At 41.1% G+C, this 17,401-nt stretch overlaps 1 protein-coding gene across 4 annotated transcripts in view; it reads left to right on the top strand.

The window, feature by feature from the left end:
• Positions 1-966: 966 nt before the first annotated feature.
• Positions 967-17,401, top strand: part of TBC1D1 (TBC1 domain family member 1) — a 215,191-nt gene continuing 198,756 nt past the window's right edge. For 2 of the 4 annotated variants that reach the window (XM_060012706.1, XM_060012704.1), the window contains exon 1: positions 967-1,383. In XM_060012706.1, coding sequence (XP_059868689.1) covers positions 967-1,383 — 417 coding nt within the window. The remainder of the gene's footprint in view (positions 1,384-17,401) is intronic. The other 2 variants (XM_060012705.1, XM_060012708.1) reach the window with 2 other exon arrangements.

The following is a 17,401-nucleotide window of genomic DNA, read 5'->3' as shown; positions in this document are numbered from 1 at the left end:
ATGGAGCAGGAGGGTGTTAAGATACGTCAAATGTGGTTTTTGAAAATCACCCATAGAGAAGGAAAAATTTCCCACTGAGTGAGTTTGGGTCGTAGTACAGGAAACACCCTCTATTGATGAGGAGATGCAAGGTGTTGGGGTGCTTGTAGTACGTGAATGAAACAAAATATTTATGGTGGTGTTCAGAACATGATAGTTGCCAAGTACACGTTACTGGAATTTGAATTGGTGATTCAGAACCTCTGGGCTACATCAGGGAGAGCCTTTTTTTTTTTTGGCCGCGGCTGTGTGGCGTGTGGGATCTTAGTTCCCCGACCAGGGGTGGAACCCGTGCCCTCTGCGTTGGGAGTTCAGAGTCTTAACCACTGGACCGCAAGGGAAGTCAGGAAGAGCGTTTTAAAGCTTCAGTGGTATCATAAGTGATAAGGTCAGTTGTTGAAAACTGGACTGGTTCAATAGACGGTGATGATAGAGAGCTGATATATTTTTCTTGTAAGATTACTTTCTTGGGGGAAGCCACCAGTACTGAATTTGATCATCTTAAAAAATTCCTTGAAAGTATGTTAAATAATGCAGCAGGGTTTAAAGCCGTCCAAGCAGCATTATATTGTTTTCTATGGTGCTGGCCTTTGTTGGCTCTGTGAGGCTGATGTTTAACCGGAGTCTTCCCGGTGGGATCTTTGTAACCCGTAGTGAGCGTGACAGTTACGGCATTTTCAGGTTTCATATGTAATACGATTTCAAGAAAGCTCTTTCTAGGCAGAGCAGCGTATGTGAACTAATATCTATTTCTTCCTCTATTTGGGCGTCAGCCTCTTAAGCTCTGAAATGCTGCGACTTCATTAAATTCTAATGCCTCTGTTTTTCTCCTGCAGGATTCTGCATCAGAAGCATGTAAAATAGATTGTTTGGTCTAAACTAGAAAACAGTGGCAATGTTTTGCTGAGTTTCCAGACCTTTCCCAACATGGAACCAATAACCTTCACAGCAAGGAAACATCCGTTTCCTAGCGAGGTCTCGGTGGAATTTAGCCTCCAGCTGGTGGGCTTCTTACCCGTGCATTCTCTGACCACCATGCCCATGCTGCCTTGGGTCGTGGCAGAGGTGCGAAGGCTCAGCGGGCAGTCCTCCACAAAGGAGTCTGGTACCAAGCAAGTCCACCTTTGTGTTTCGCCCTCCGGACTGAGATGTGAGCCTGAGCCAGGAAGAAGCCAACAATGGGATCCACTGATCTGTTCCAGCATCTTCGAGTGTAAGCCTCAGCGAGTTCACAGACTGATTCATAACAGTCACGACCCAAGTTATTTTGCTTGTCTGATTAAAGACGATGCAGCCAGTCAGCAGAGTATCTGCTATGTGTTCAAAGCCGATGGTCAAACAAAAGTAAGTGGAGGTGGGGATCAAAAAGATGAAGGTGTGGCCGGATAGTTTTTGTGGTACAGGATCAGAACATTTATTTTAAGATACTGGAATTAATAAGGAGTTAATGCTTTAGTTATACATAGATTATTTCACTGGATTTTTGGTTCATGGGGATAGTTCTTTATAGTCTTGAAGAACATTTGATAATAGGTATTAAAATGAGAAGTTTATGAGTTCAAAAATTCAACAGAGAAATCTTTCTAAGCGTATACATAAGAGCTGAACTATTAGGATTCAGATCATTTAAGATGTGTGTTCTAAAGCAGTGCTTCGCAAACAGAGATGTGCCTATGAAGGACCTGGGATCTTGTTAAAATGCAAAATCTGATTCAGTGGGTCTGGGATGGACCTTGAGAGTCTGCATTTCTAACAAGCCTCCAGGTGACGCAGGCGCTGCTCCTTTGAAGGTTGCACTTCGAGTAGCAAAGTTCTAGATCAGCGAGCTCCACATTTTTGATCTTGTTAACAAAAATATATTTATTTATAAGCTGTAGAAGAGTATTATTAGGCAGTTTCCCAAGGTATCATATTCACTTAGGCAGAGACCATTGGTAAAAAATAGTGGATGTGGATCTAAGTTTTGATACTTTCAGGTTTTTTGTTTTTTTGGTATTTTTTGGCTAACTTCATGTCTGATCTGACCAGCTTGTTGTTATATGTTATGATACGGGTGAGAAAGATATTATATGAGAAATGGTAAAAAACAATATCGCCAGCTGTACTATTTTCCCATTTATTTGTGCTTGTATTGTTGCTAGCATTTTTTTGCAGTTCTGTGCGGGACTCATTCAAAGCCACCTGGCCGTTTTGTGAGGGTTACTTTAGATACAATTGAAAATATAATCCCGACAGCCACTTTCTCAGTTCGGCCCATGTAAACTGGCTACAGAAAGCAAGCAAGCAGGTGAGGGCCTTGCTGCTCACCCCACAAGCTGAGGAATGCCCATGCTAGGCCTTGAGTGCCTCGCTGGCCTGTGTGGCCGTCTGCCCCATGCACTGGAGCAGACTCTGAGGATGCTAATGCCAATGCTTGTGGTAAATGTCAGTGAATAGAAAGAGAAATGCTAATGTGTTCTCCCTGCACCCCACTGGGTTTTTTTTTTGCATACCCTCCATGATGCACGAACCTCATTTGGAAATTAATGTTCTTCGTGACTAAGTGGATTTGTGGAGACTCACTTTTGTTTGTTCTTTCCTTGGTTCTCTCACTCATTCAGATTGTTGCTCCAGGTACTGGGTGGGAGGATGTAGTACAGGCTAGAAGGGAGACAGAAGGGCAGCAGGTAAATACCACGTGGTCTGTGGACAGGGCGTGATGGGAAGACGGAGAATGGGGCTTAACACACTGGAGTGTAAGGAAGGCTTTTTGAAATAATGGCTCATCTGGAGCTAAAAACCACTATTTTATGCACAGAATAGGATATCTTCTTAATAAAAAGCATTCGATTTATTGATCATGCATCTCAGGTGGGACAGCGTCCCGGTTCAGAGGGACTAACTTCCGGGATTCTAGTCCTATCTGCCACCTGTAAACTAGGTGGCCTCAGGCAACACTGAGCCTGTTTCCTTATCTGTAAAATGGGGATAATTATAGTCTCTATCTTGTAGAGTTGCTGGGAGGACTAAATGAACTAGAATGGAACCTAAAACTAGTAAGCATTTATGGCTATAAAAATTTTTCACTAAAGAAAGTTTTACCAGAAGCAGATTACATGCTAATTTCACTTCTAGTCTTAAGTAAAAAGAAAAAGAGACCAAGATGAGCGTCTTCAGCTCTCAGGATGAGATCCTGGTCATCCTTGAGCAACATTTTTATAAACTAGACACTTAAAAAACTGCATAAGTAAATTTAATGGTTGCTTTTATTTGGGTAAATTCCAGAATGAAAATTAGAGGACTGAACAGCCCGTACTCCGTGCCAGCTCTATAGAAGGACTGAGTTTCCTTGGGGGGAGTTTTTGCATGGAATAGTTGTTCAACACTTCACACTTTTGACTCTTGCCCAAAATCTTTTATAGCCATCTGAGAACAGGCTTCTAGCCAGTTATTCAGCTACCTGACAGGAGGAGAGATTTATAACTAAATTCTGGAACTGGGGCTTCGAGTCGTGCTGAAAGTAAAGAATTGGCCTTCCTCTGTGTTCCAAAAAGCCACGGTAGAAATATGAATCTGTTCTTAAGTTATTTTTGGCTTGCTTACAGTTTTTACAAACAAATTGTCAGTACTCAGAGTAATAAATTACTGTCATCCTGCTGGTTTTATAAAAGAGTAGTTTGTAACATAAGCATCTCAGTCAGTGATCCTCCTGTTGTCGGAAACTGAATGGTAAACCAAATTGGCCCCGATCTAGCTGACATGATATCCTTTATGCTCTTGGGACATCCTGGCACGGTATCTCATAGCAGATTATCTGCTATAGGAGCATGTTAACCTATGTCATCATTTCTCCTATTTGTAGCATTTGCTCAGTGAAATAATTCTGTAGATTATGGCCTCTTCTAAATAAATGAAGTCAGTATCCACCTGTATTTGCCAGAAAAGATATATGCATTTACTGCCAGGGTCATAAGCACAAAACTACTGTGTGAGAGGAAACCCTTTGAGCAGCATATAAATTAACTTATTGCAGAAGGTCTAGGGAGAAGAGACACGAAAAGGAATAGTTTTTTGTTTTGTTTTGTTTTGGGGTTTTTTTTTGCGGTACGCGGACCTCTCACTGCCGTGGCCTCTCCCGCTGCGGAGCACAGGCTCCGGACGTGCAGGCTCAGTGGCCACGGCTCACGGGCCCAGCTGCTCCGTGGCATGTGGGATCTTCCCGGACCGGGGCACGAACCCGTGTCCCCTGCATCGGCAGGCGGACTCCCAACCACCGTGCCACCAGGGAAGCCCCCAGGAATAGTTTGATAAGCACAACATGAGACTCTGTTTCCCATTGTATGTTCCATAGAATATGCTCAAGGTGTTCCACACAGAAAGGCTTCCATGATCAAAATATATTAGGGAAGCATCTCAAACTTTTTGATCTGAAGACCCTTTTCACTCTAAAAAAGTATCGAGTATCCCAAAGAGTTTCATGTGGGTTATATCTATTAATACTTTTATATTAGAAATTAAAACTGAAAAATTATAAAGGTTTTAATTTATTGAAAAACAAAATGAGCCCCATATATGTAAGCCTAAACAATATTTTTTTGTGAAAAATAATTGTATTTTCCCAAAAATTTAGTGATAAGAGTGGCATAGTTTTACTTTTTGTTTGTTTGGTTTTTTGCAAATCTCTTTCATGTCTGGATCAATAGTCAGCTATTCATTCTCAGCTGCTTCTCCACTCATTCTTTTGTGATATGTTGTTTTGGTTGAGCATATGAAGAAAACTTGGCCTCACACAGATTTGTAGTAGGAAAAAGGAGAAATATTTTATAACCTTTTTAGAAAATTGTGGATATTTTTCTTTAATACTATACCAAAACTTGACAAATGGTAGTTTCTTAAAGTTTTGTGGCAATATGACATCTGAAAGCGTATCAAAGCCCTTTTTGTACTTTGTTATATTAAAATCCATTAGTCTGTCTTGTGCTTTAATGAATCTTTTAAGCATGAATGATTCTGTAACATCATGCATTGATTATTTGGAAAATATTGGTTCACTGAGTTGTACAGACCACAGTCTGAGAACTGCTGTATTAGGGAAACACTGTACTTTCTATTGCACTCTTGAATTGTACTTTAGTTCATTAAATCCCCAAGTTTATTGGACCATAGATTACATTTTCTCATAACTTCCAAGAACATCCCTCAGCACGCATGTGAACAACAGTGGCATAAGTTTGTGGGTTGAAGTTTAGTTTTGAGTTAGGGTCTGTGGCAGGAAATGAAAACATCCACTCTGGGAAACATATGGATGCATGGGTGACCCTGACTAGGTCTATACCCCATCACATGGCAAAGAAATCAAGAGTTCCTCCTGGACTCAGCCCTAGAAAAAGTGTGAAGTCTTAGAAAATTATCTCAAGATTCTTTCCTTCTCCAGTTCTTCAGCTTTGTCTCTTCTAAGAAGAACATCAGATTTGCCACTCCCTTGAGTATTACTGTAGATCACTCAGAAGAGTATTTACATTGTACTCCTTTTTTTAATCTACAAAGTAAAAAGCTCTGCTTCCTTTAAGAGACTTTCCAGCAATGAGTTGCAGGCAGCAGAAGTGTTGGGCTGAGGCTTCTGACATTGTATGTTGCTGTCTTATGCCAATAAAAGGAAAGAATGGATTCTGAATGGAGAATGGCAAGGATTATTGAGCTGGTAATAAGTGGAGGAGAAGTGTAGGCTGGTGTTCAGTGGGCAGTACGAGGGACCCGGCGTAAGGCAGAAATTGGGTGTGTGGAACTAGTTTTGCTATAAGTGCCCATTCTTCTTCAGCTGACTTATCGTACCTATAACCTGTCCTGGCTCTTCAAACACTGTTCCTGACTTTAGTCAGATCTGATCTTCTGGATCTGGTGTCCAGTCTGGGCACAGCGCAGGGGTTTCATAGCTGTGATGGGATTGGTGTCATTAATGCAACAGTGCTCACGGGCTTCCCCTTCTGCACCCTCCCTAAGAACATCTTGGATTTGTTAGAATCTTTTTTTTTTTGCGGTACGTGGGCCTCTCACTGCCGTGGCCTCTGCCGTTGCGGAGCGCAAGCTCCGGACGCGCAGGCTCAGCGGCCATGGCTCACGGGCCCAGCTGTTCCAAGGCATGTGGGATCCTCCCGGACCGGGGCACGAACCCGCGTCCCCTGCACTGGAAGGCAGACTCTCAACCACTGCGCCACCAGGGAAGCCCTAGAATCTTGTTAGATTCTTTCCTCCTTCTCCCAAGGAGGAAGTGTTATCTCTTGCTGGGACATAATAAAGTACTAAATCCTTAGGAATTAGGAGGAGGGAAAAGTGTGGCCAAGGAACTTGGGTTGGGGGTTGGAGGAGCTGGAGTAACTGCATGGGAGGTAGACTTCTAGAAGAGGACTTTACTAAATGTTACTTAGGAAGATGTGTTTGAGAGAATGTCAAGGTCCTTTGAAAGACTGGGTTTCCTTTTCCATGAGTTTTGACAACGAAACTTCATTTCTTTTTTTTTTTTTTACATCTTTATTAGAGTATAATTGCTTTACAATGGTGTGTTAGTTTCTGCTTTATAACAAAGTGAATCAGTTATACATACACATATGTTCCCATGTCTCTTCCCTCTTGCGTCTCCCTCCCTCCCACCCTCCCTATCCCACCCCTCTAGGTGGTCACAAAGCAACCAGCTAATCTCCTTGTGCTATGCAGCTGCTTCCCACTAGCTATCTATTTTACGTTTGGTAGTGTATATATGTCCATGCCACTCTCTCGCTTTGTCACAGCTCACCCTACCCCTCCCCATATCCTCAAGTCCATTCTCTAGTAGGTCTGTGTCTTTATTCCTGTCTTACCCCTAGGTTCTTCATGACATTTTTTTCCCTTAAATTCCATATATATATGTTAGCATACGGTATTTGTCTTTCTCTTTCTGACTTACTTCACTCTGTATGACAGACTCTAGTTCCTTCCACCTCATTACAAATAGCTCAATTTCGTTTCTTTTTATGGCTGAGTAATATTCCATTGTATATATGTGCCACATCTTCTTTATCCATTCATCTGTCAATGGACACTTAGGTTGCTTCCATGTCCTGGCAATTGTAAATAGAGCTGCAATGAACATTTTGGTACATGACTCTTTTTGAATTATGGTTTTCTCAGGGTATATGCCCAGTAGAGGGATTGCTGGGTCATATGGTAGTTCTATTTGTAGTTTTTTAAGGAACCTCCATACTGCTCTCCATAGTGGCTGTACCAATTCACATTCCCACCAGCAGTGCAAGAGTGTTCCCTTTTCTCCACACCCTCTCCAGCATTTATTATTTCTAGATTTTTTGATGATGGCCATTCTGACTGGTGTGAGATGATATCTCATTGTAGTTTTGATTTGCATTTCTCTAATGATTAGTGATGTTGAGCATTCTTTCATGTGTTTGTTGGCAGTCTGTGTATCTTCTTTGGAGAAATGTCTATTTAGATCTTCTGCCCATTTTTGGATTGGGTTGTTTCTTTTTTTGTTATTGAGCTGCATGAGCTGCTTGTAAATTTTGGAAATTAATCCTTTGTCAGTTGCTTCATTTGCAAATATTTTCTCCCATTCTGAGGGTTGTCTTTTGGTCTTGTTTATGGTTTCCTTTGCTGTGCAAAAGCTTTGAAGTTTCATTAAGTCCCATTTGTTTATTTTTGTTTTTATTTCCATTTCTCTAGGAGGTGGGTCAAAAAGGATCTTGCTGTGATTTATGCAATAGAGTGTTCTGCCTATGTTTTCCTCTAAGAGTTTGATGGTTTCTGGCCTTACATTTAAGTCTTTAATCCATTTTATGCTTATTTTTGTGTATGGTGTTAGGGAGTGATCTAATCTCATACTTTCACATGTACCTGTCCAATTTTCCCAGCACCACTTTTTGAAGAGGCTGTTCCTTCTCCACTGTACATTCCTGCCTCCTTTATCGAAGATAAGGTGACCATGTGTGCGTGGGTTTATCTCTGGGCTTTCTATCCTGTTCCATTGATCTATCTCTCTGTTTTTGTGCCAGTACCATACTGTCTTGATTACTGTAGCATTGTAGTATAGTCTGAAGTCAGGGAGTCTGATTCCTCCAGCTCCATTTTTCGTTCTCAAGATAGCTTTGGCTATTCGGGGTCTTTTGTGTTTCCATACAAATTGTGAAATTTTTTGTTCTAGTTCTGTGAAAAATGTCAGTGGTAGTTTGATAGGGATTGCATTGAATCTGTAGATTGCTTTGCGTAGTAGAGTCATCTTCACAATGTTGATTCTTCCAATCCAAGAACATGGTAAATCTCTCCATCTGTTTTTATCATCTTTAATTTCTTTCATCAGTGTCTTATAATTTTCTGCATACAGGTCTTTTGTCTCCTTAGGTAGGTTTATTCCTAGATATTTTATTCTTTTTGCTGCAATGGTAAATGGGAGTGTTTTCTTGATTTCACTTTCATTTTTTTCATCCTTAGTGTACAGGAATGCCGGAGATTTCTGTGCATTAATTTTGTATCCTGCTACTTTACCAAATTCATTGATTAGTTCTAGTAGTTTTCTGGTAGCATCTTTAGGATTCTCTATGTATAGTATCATGTCATTTGCAAACAGTGACAGCTTTACTTCTTCTTTTCCGATTTGGATTCCTTTTATTTCCTTTTCCTCTCTGATTGCTGTGGCTAAAACTTCCAGAACTATGTTGAATAAGAGTGGTGAGAGTGGGCAACCTTGTCTTTTTCCTGATCTTAGTGGAAATGCTTTCAGTTTTTCACCATTGAGGACAATGTTTTCTGGGGGTTTGTCATATATGGCCTTTATTATGTTGAGGAAAGTTCCCTCTATGCCTACTTTCTGCAGGGTTTTTATCATAAATGGGTGTTGAATTTTGTTGAAAGCTTTCTCTGCATCTATTGAGATGATCATATGGTTTTTCTCCTTCAATTTGTTAATATGGTGTATCACGTTGATTGATTTGCATATATTGAAGAATCCTTGCATTCCTGGAATAAAACCCACTTGATCATGGTGTATGATCCTTTCCATGTGCTGTTGGATTCTGTTTGCTAGTATTTTGTTGAGGATTTTTACATCTATGTTCATCAGTGATATGAGCCTGTAGTTTTCTTTCTTTGTGACGTCCTTGTGTGGTTTTTGTATCAGGGTGATGGTGGCCTCATAGAATGAGTTTGGGAGTGTTCCTCCCCCTGCTATATTTTGGAAGATTTTGAGAAGGATAAGTGTTAGCTCTTCTCTATATGTTTGATAGAATTTGCCTGTGAAGCCATCTGGTCCTGGGCTTTTGTTTGTTGGAAGATTTTTAATCACAGTTTCCATTTCAGTGCTTGTGATTGGTCTGTTCATATTTTGTATTTCTTCCTGATTCAGTCTTGGCAGGTTGTGCCTTTCTAAGAATTTGTCCGTTTCTTCCAGGTTGTCCATTTTATTGGCATAGAGTTGCTTGTAGTAATCTCTCATGATCTTTTGTATTTCTTCAGTGTCAGTTGTTACCTCTCCTTTTTCATTTCTAATTCTATTGATTTGAGTCTTCTCCCTTTTTTTCTTGATGAGTCTGGCTAATGGTTTATCAATTTTGTTTATCTTCTCAAAGAACCAGCTTTTAGTTTTATTGATCTTTGCTATCGTTTCTTCATTTCTTTTTCATTTATTTCTGATCTTATTTTTATGATTTCTTTCCTTCTATTAATGTTGGGGTTTTTTTGTTCTTCTTTCTCTACTTGCTTTAGGTGCAAGGTTAGGTTGTTTATTCGAGATGTTTCCTGTTTCTTAAGGTAGGATTGTATTGCTATAAACTTTCCTCTTAGAACTGCTTTTGCTGCATCCCATACGTTTTGGGTCATCGTGTCTCCATTGTCATTTGTTTCTAGGTATATTTTGATTTCCTCTTTGATTTCTTCAGTAATCACTTCATTATTAAGTAGTGTATTGTTTAGTCTCCATGTATTTGTATTTTTTTACAGATCTTTTCCTGTAATTGATACCTAGTCTCATAGCGTTGTGGTCGGAAAATATACCTGATATAATTTCAATTTTCTTAAATTTACCAAGGCTTGATTTGTGACCCAAGATATGATCTATCCTGGAGAATGTTCCATGAGCACTTGAGAAAAATGTGTATTCTGTTGTTTTTAGATGGAACGTCCTATAAATATCAATTAAGTCCATCTTGTTTAATGTATCATTTAAGGCTTGTGTTTCCTTATTTATTTTCGTTTTGGATGATCTGTCCATTGGTGAAAGTGGGGTGTTAAAGTCCCCTACTATGAATGTGTTACTGTCTATTTTCCCTTTTATGGCTGTTAGTATTTGCCTTATGTATTGACGTGCTCCTATGTTGGGTGCATAAATATTTACAATTGTTATATCTTCTTCTTGCATCAATCCCTTGATCATTATGTAGTGTCCTTCTTTGTCCCTTGTAATAGTCTTTATTTTAAAGTCTATTTTTTCTGATATGAGTGTTGCTACTCCAGCTTTCTTTTGCATGGAATATCTGTTTCCATCCCTTTACTTTCAGTTTGTATGTGTCTCTAGGTCTGAAGTGGGTCTCTTGTAGACAGCATATATATGGGTCATATTTTTGTATCCATTCAGCCAATCTGTGTCTTTTGGTGGGAGCACCATTTACATTTAAGGTAATTATCGATATGTATGTTCCTATTCCCATTTTCTTAATTGTTTTGGGTTCGTTATTGTAGGTCTTTTCCTTCTCTTGTGTTTCTTGCCTAGAGAAGTTCCTTTAGCAGTTGTTGTAAAGCTGGTTTGGTGGTGCTGAACTCTCTCAGCTTTTGCTTGTCTGTAAAGGTTTTAATTTCTCCATCAAATCTGAATGAGATCCTTGCTGGGTAGAGTAATCTTGGTTGCAGGTTTTTCTCCTTCATCACTTTAAATATGTCCTGCCAGTGCCTTCTGGCTTGCAGAGTTTCTGCTGAAAGATCAGCTGTTAACCTTATGGGGATTCCCTTGTGTGTTATTTGTTGTTTTTCCCTTGCTGCTTTTAATATTCTTTCTTTGTATTTAATTTTTGACAGTTTGATTAATATGTGTCTTGGCATATTTCTCCTTGGATTTATCCTGTATGGGACTCTCTGTGCTTCCTGGACTTGATTAACTATTTCCTTTCCCATATTAGGGAAGTTTTCAACTATAATCTCTTCAAATATTTTCTCAGTCCCTTTCTGTTTCTCTTCTTCTTCTGGAACCCCTATAATTCGAATGTTGGTGTGTTTAATGTTATCCCAGAGGTCTCTGAGACTGTCCTCAGTTCTTTTCATTCTTTTTTCTTTATTCTGTTCTGTGGTAGTTATTTCCACTATTTTATCTTCCAGGTCACTTATCCGTTCTTCTGCCTCAGTTATTCTGCTATTGATCCCATCTAGAGTATTTTTAATTTCGTTTATTGTGTTATTCATCGTTGCTTGTTTCATCTTTAGTTCTTCTAGGTCCTTGTTAAATGTTTCTTGCATTTTTTCTATTCTATTTCCAAGATTTTGGATCATCTTTACTATCATTATTCTGAATTCTTTTTCAGGTAGACTGCCTATTTCCTCTTCATTTGTTAGGTCTGGTGGGTTTTTATCTTGCTCCTTCATCTGCTGTGTGTTTTTCTGTCTTCTCATTTTGTTTATCTTACTGTGTTTGGGTTCTCCTTTTTGCAGGCTTCAGGTTAGTAGTTCCCATTGTTTTTGGTGTCTGTCCCCAGTGGCTAAAGTTGGTTCAGTGGGTTGTGTAGGCTTCCTGGTGGAGGGGACTAGTGCCTGTGTTCTGGTGGATGAGGCTGGATCTTGTCTTTCTGGTGGGCAGGACCACGTCCAGTGGTGTGTTTTGGGGTGTCTGTGGACTTATTATGATTTTAGGCAGCCTCTCTGCTAATGGGTGGGGTTGTGTTCCTGTCTTGTTAGTTGTTTGGCATAGGGTGTCCAGCACTGTAGCTTGCTGGTCGTTGAGTGGAGCTGGGTGCTGGTGTTGAGATGAGATCTCTGGGAGATTTTTGCCGTTTGATATTATGTGGAGCTGGGAGGTCTCTTGTGGACCAGTGTTTTGAAGTTGGCTCTCCCACCTCAGAGGCACAGTACTGACTCCTGGCTGCAGCACCAAGAGCCTTTCATCCACATGGTCACGTGGCTGTAGTTAAGAGCCCTCAGTTCCTTGCCACATGGATCTCTCCTTAGGGCTGCTTGAGCGTCCTCATGATGTGGCAGCTGGCTTACCCCAGGATGAGTGATCCGGCCTGCGGTCCCCAGGACTGTTGCGGCAGCCGCCAGGGCCCTTACAGAGCCGGCAGCCTCAGTGAGGCTGCCCTCCCCTCGGGCTCCGGGGCAGTTCCGTGACGGCAGAGGGAAGAGACTCTGAGCTGGGAGTTCCAGCTCTGCCGAAACTTCATTTCTTGAGGATGATCTATATCTGAGGCTGAACTCTGTGGGCTTCCATACTGCTAATTTTAAGAGTACTTAACTATTTATAGACTTAATTTAAGATCAATAAAGGTTTCCTTTTGAAATTTAAGATCAATAAAGGTTTCCTTTTGAAATTTTCAGTAAAGAACCAGTGTATTCTCTCATGAGGCCCTGTAAGCACACTGTTTTTCTCAGTAACTTATGGACAGCGACCTCACCTAGACTCTGGATTCGTTGTGTTGCATATCAATTGAAAAGGTGGTCTGAAGTTGTTTTCCTTTGATTAGCAGGATTAATACTTAAGTCCCCTATATTAAAAGCCCAAGTTGCTTTGGCTGAGTTTTATGATTTAATTAACAATTAAAAAAAATTTTGTTTTTGATCGTAGCTTTGTTTCAGTTGCATTTTACCCATTACTCATTGATCTTAATAATTCCCCATGTGCTTGGAATTTTAAGTTAAGAACTTAAAATATGCACCACTTATTTATGGATTTTCAGTAGAGGCTGGCTTCGGTGGCATCTCTTGCTTGGCTGTTATATTTGCCAGCTCGTTACTTTCTTTGTTGGAGCGAAGATTGAAATTATAACATTGAGCTGGAGCATTTTGTTCCTGAGGGTGATTATCCTGAAGGTCATAGAATTATTTTGCAGCTCTTCTTATCTAGTGCCCTTTCTGTATTGAGTCTTCATTTCTAAATATCAGACAATAGTCTTTCTTTGCCACTCAGGGAATGGTTCTGAGAAGGCTTTGTGGCATATGTTTTGGAGGATTTTTTAATCGATGTTAAAATTGCCACTGGGCATCTTTAATCCATTCTGGTTGTTATGTAAGGTTTCCTTTGGGGGCCCACTCGGCGACTGTGACTCAGTGCATGGTTGCACAGAGCAGTGTATCCATGTCAGTCCATCAGCACTTGACCGTCTGTCACACTAGACAGAAGTCGGTTGCTGGGTGCAGAGATTGGTAGGGATTCTTTTTCATCTATAAAAAGAATGTCCTGAACTGCATGAACTCCGAAGTATTTGTTGGAAGGTTTGGGTCCATGACACAGGACTGATTATGTAATTTATTTTTGATTTTGAAAAAGGAGTATGAGGGTTTCAGAAGCATCTACCTTGTGATAAGTGCTTAGATAATTTTTTAGAAGTCTTCATTTTCAATGCATATCACTTTCTATAGCTTTGCATTTTTCACCAAATGCTTTGCATTTGATAATTATTTTTATAATATAAATCTGTTCCTAAGAATAGACTTTACAAGTATCTTGAACCTAAAGTTGACTTGTGTCTTAAAAGGATTTATTTATAGCCTAGACCTCCACTGTCCAGTACAATAATTAGTCTGAATTGAGATGTACTGTGTCAAAACAGTGGATTTCAAAGACTTGGTTTGAAAAAAGGAATGTAAAAATATCTTAATAATTTTCTATATTGGTTACATGTTGAAATTATAATATTTTCTATATATTGGGTTAAATCAAATATAATACTAAAATTAATTTCACCTTTCTGAATGTGCCTACAAGAAAATTTAAAATTATTTATGTAGCTTGCATCCTCCTTTTACTAGTCAGGTCTGGACTAGTTACCTAGCAAGGATTTCTGGAAATAATTTGAACATATATCACAGAGTGATGTCAAGTTTCCCCCTTTTCTTTGCTGCCTTCTGTTTGTTAATGATAGAATTTTGCTCAAAGTTACTCTGAAAAAACCACATTAAAATCTGGGACCTGGGGACTTCCTTGGTGGTCCAGTGGTTAAGACTCCGCACTAGCACGTCAGTGGGCCCGGGTTCGATAGGACCTGTGTTTTTCTTTTTTTTTTTTGGCCACGCCATGTGGCTTACGGGATCTTCGCTCCCCGACCAGGGCTCGAACCTGCGATCTCGGCAGTGAAAGCATAGAGTCCTAATCACTGGACCGCCAGCGAATTCAAGAACCTATTTTTATTTTTTTATTTTTATTCATTATTTTTTTTTTTGCGGTACGCGGGCCTCTCAGTTGTGGCCTCTCCCGTTGCGGAGCACAGGCTCCGGACGCGCAGGCTCAGCGGCCATGGCTCACGGGCCTAGCCACTCCGCAGCATGTGGGATCTTCCCGGACCGGGGCACGAACCCGTATCCCCTGCATTGGCAGGCGGACTCTCAACCACTGGCCACCAGGGAAGCCCCAAGAACCTATTTTTTAATTCTAGATGCATATTGCAGTGGATGAGCGCTCTGTGGGCCACTAATTTGGGATATGGTTAAAGAGGTAAATCTCTTGTTTCCGCTTTTTCTCTTGTTTGAATATTTTTCTTTCTTCTGGATGCTTAGGGGTCCACCCCACTTACTGCTGCCTGTGATCCTGAACCAACAACCACAGCCAGCAACTGGAGAGCTGGCCTGGCTCAGAGAAAGCCTCAGAAGAGGCTGGATTGGGGGTGGGGCTCGGGGGAGGAGCCTGATGCAGGACATACCAGAAAACTTACATGTGACTTCAGGGCAGCCCGTCCTGCGGGAGCCCTTTCCTGGCTGCTTCAGTTCCAGCAGGACATCAGAAGTCTTCCTTTCCTGTGGTCAAGTGATGTAGGTATTTGAAATGTTGCAGATTTTTTTTTAACATCTTTATTGGAGTATAATTGCTTTACAATGGTGTGTTTCTGCTTTATAACAAAGTGAATCAGCTATACATATACATATATCCCCATATCTCCTTCCTCTTGCGTCTCCCTCCCACCCTCCCTATCCCACCCCTCTAGGTGGACACAAAGCACTGAGCTAATCTCCCTGTGCTATGCGGCTGCTTCCCACTAGCTAGCTGTTTTATGTTTGGTAGCGTATATATGTCCATGCCACTCTCTCACTTCATCCCAGCTTACCCTTCCCCCTCCCTGTGTCCTCAAGTCCATTCTCTACGTCTGCATCTTTATTCCTGTCCTGCCCCTAGGTTCTTCAGAACCATTTTTTTTTGAGATTCCATATATTTGTGTTAGCATACAGTATTTGTTTTTCTCTTTCTGACTTCCTTCACTCTGTATGACAGACTCTAGGTCCATCCACCTCACTACAAATAACTCAGTTTCGTTTCTTTTTATAGCTGAGTAATATTCCATTGTATATATGTGCCACATCTTCTTTATCCATTCATCTGTCAGTGGACACTTAGGTTGCTTCCATGTCCTGGCTGTTGTAAACAGAGCTACAATGAACATGAAATGTGGCAGATTTTACATTAATTCTTTCTTTGGAATGTGACCAGTGTACCATGTACTTGGTTGGGGGCTAGGGTACAAAATCAATCTGCGATTGCCCCCTTAAGAAGTAGCATGATGCTTTAGCTGCTTTAGATGCCAAATAGAGATTCTGAATGCGGCAGTGCCAGGAGTCAGCAAACATCTGTAAGTTATGAAAGAGCAAATTTGAGTGACTGGGAGGAGGCCTAGTGTAATAAGTGTCTGCAGTTGTGAAAAGCTGCTGTGTATAAAAAGACATAGACAAATTCTGAATTGCTCCAGAGGGTAGAACCAGGAACAAGAGAAGTTTCTAGAGACAGATTTTTGCCTCCTCCTCACAATGATAGCCATCAAATAATTAAATGGGTTCTATTGAACAGTAGACGTGGATGGAGGGTTCACCTGGCAAGACATCATCTTCCTGTGTCCACATGCCCCACTGTGAGGAAGGTACTACCTGACAACGTTCCCTTTCATTTCAGACAACTGAGTTGTTCCTAAACCTCTTATGCTGAGATGAAGTTGTTTCTTGTAATGTCTAGTTGTTTGTCATAGATCTGTCTTCTGGAAGGACCCTCTGGAATGTAATGCATTTTCCATGAGACATTTGAGTGGGTATTAAAGACCCCCTAGGAATTTCCCAGGGCGATGAGTTGGGTGCAGATTTTTTTTTAACTTTTTATTTTATATTGGAATATAGTCGGTTAACAATGTTGTGATAGTTTCAGGTACACTGCAAAGGGACTCAGCCATACATACACATGTATCCATTTTCCCCCAAATTCCCCTCAGTTGGGTTCAGATTGAATGGATGTCCTAAGTAGAGGATATAGCATGTGCCAAGCCAGAGCGGGACAAGTGCAGAGATGTCCACTGTGGCTGGAGCTGCTGCGATTAATGTTTTGCAAATTGCATGGTCAGAGATGAGACGGGAAGGAAAGGCTGGAGTCAGATTTTACAGGGCTTGGTCTGCCTTGCTAAGGGTGTTGGGTGTTCTTCTTAAGAAAGTTGTTCTGTAAGTGTCAGTCATGAGAGGCATTAATCAGGGAAGTGAAATAATTGGGTTTGTTTTTAGATTTTGCAGTGGAGGATGGAGTAGAGGGATGAGAGACAGAGGAGGGAAGCCAGTTAGGAGGCTTTCGCAGTAGTCTTGTGAAAAATCAGTGTCTTTTTTTTGAAATATTCATTTATTTATTTGGCTGCACTTGTTCTTAGTTGCAGCATGTAGGCTCTTAGTTGCGGCATGCGGGATCCAGTTCCCTGACCAGGGATCGAACCCAGGCCCCCTGCATTGGGAGTGTGGAGTCTCATCCACTGCACCACCAGGGAAGTCCCCAAGCAGTCTTGATCCATAATTATAATATGAAGTAGCTTGTTCCTGATGAACCCATGTTGATGTCTTCTGATCACTTTCCCCTCTGCTCCCAGAAAGGTTTTAATAGTTTGTTTATTTGCCTCTAATGGAAGAAAAAGTCAGTCAGATTCTGATTTCCTGTCCTACTGATGCTGACCTGCTTGGTTCCTAAGGAATGATATAAAAAATAACATAGGGCTTCCCTGGTGGCGCAGTGGTTGAGAGTCCGCCTGCCGATGCAGGGGACGCGGGTTCGTGCCCCGGTCCGGGAAGATCCCACATGCCGCGGAGTGGCTGGGCCCGTGAGCCATGGCTGCTGAGCCTGCGCGTCCGGAGCCTGTGCTCCGCGGGGGGAGAGGCCACAACAGTGAGAGGCCCCGTACCGCCGAAAACAAAACAA

This window comes from Delphinus delphis, chromosome 5 (genome assembly GCF_949987515.2).
Source record: "Delphinus delphis chromosome 5, mDelDel1.2, whole genome shotgun sequence".
In the NCBI taxonomy this organism is placed as follows: domain Eukaryota; kingdom Metazoa; phylum Chordata; class Mammalia; order Artiodactyla; family Delphinidae; genus Delphinus; species Delphinus delphis.
The sequence above is the reverse complement of the archived record's forward strand: the minus strand, read 5'-3'. Positions and strand labels throughout refer to the sequence as shown.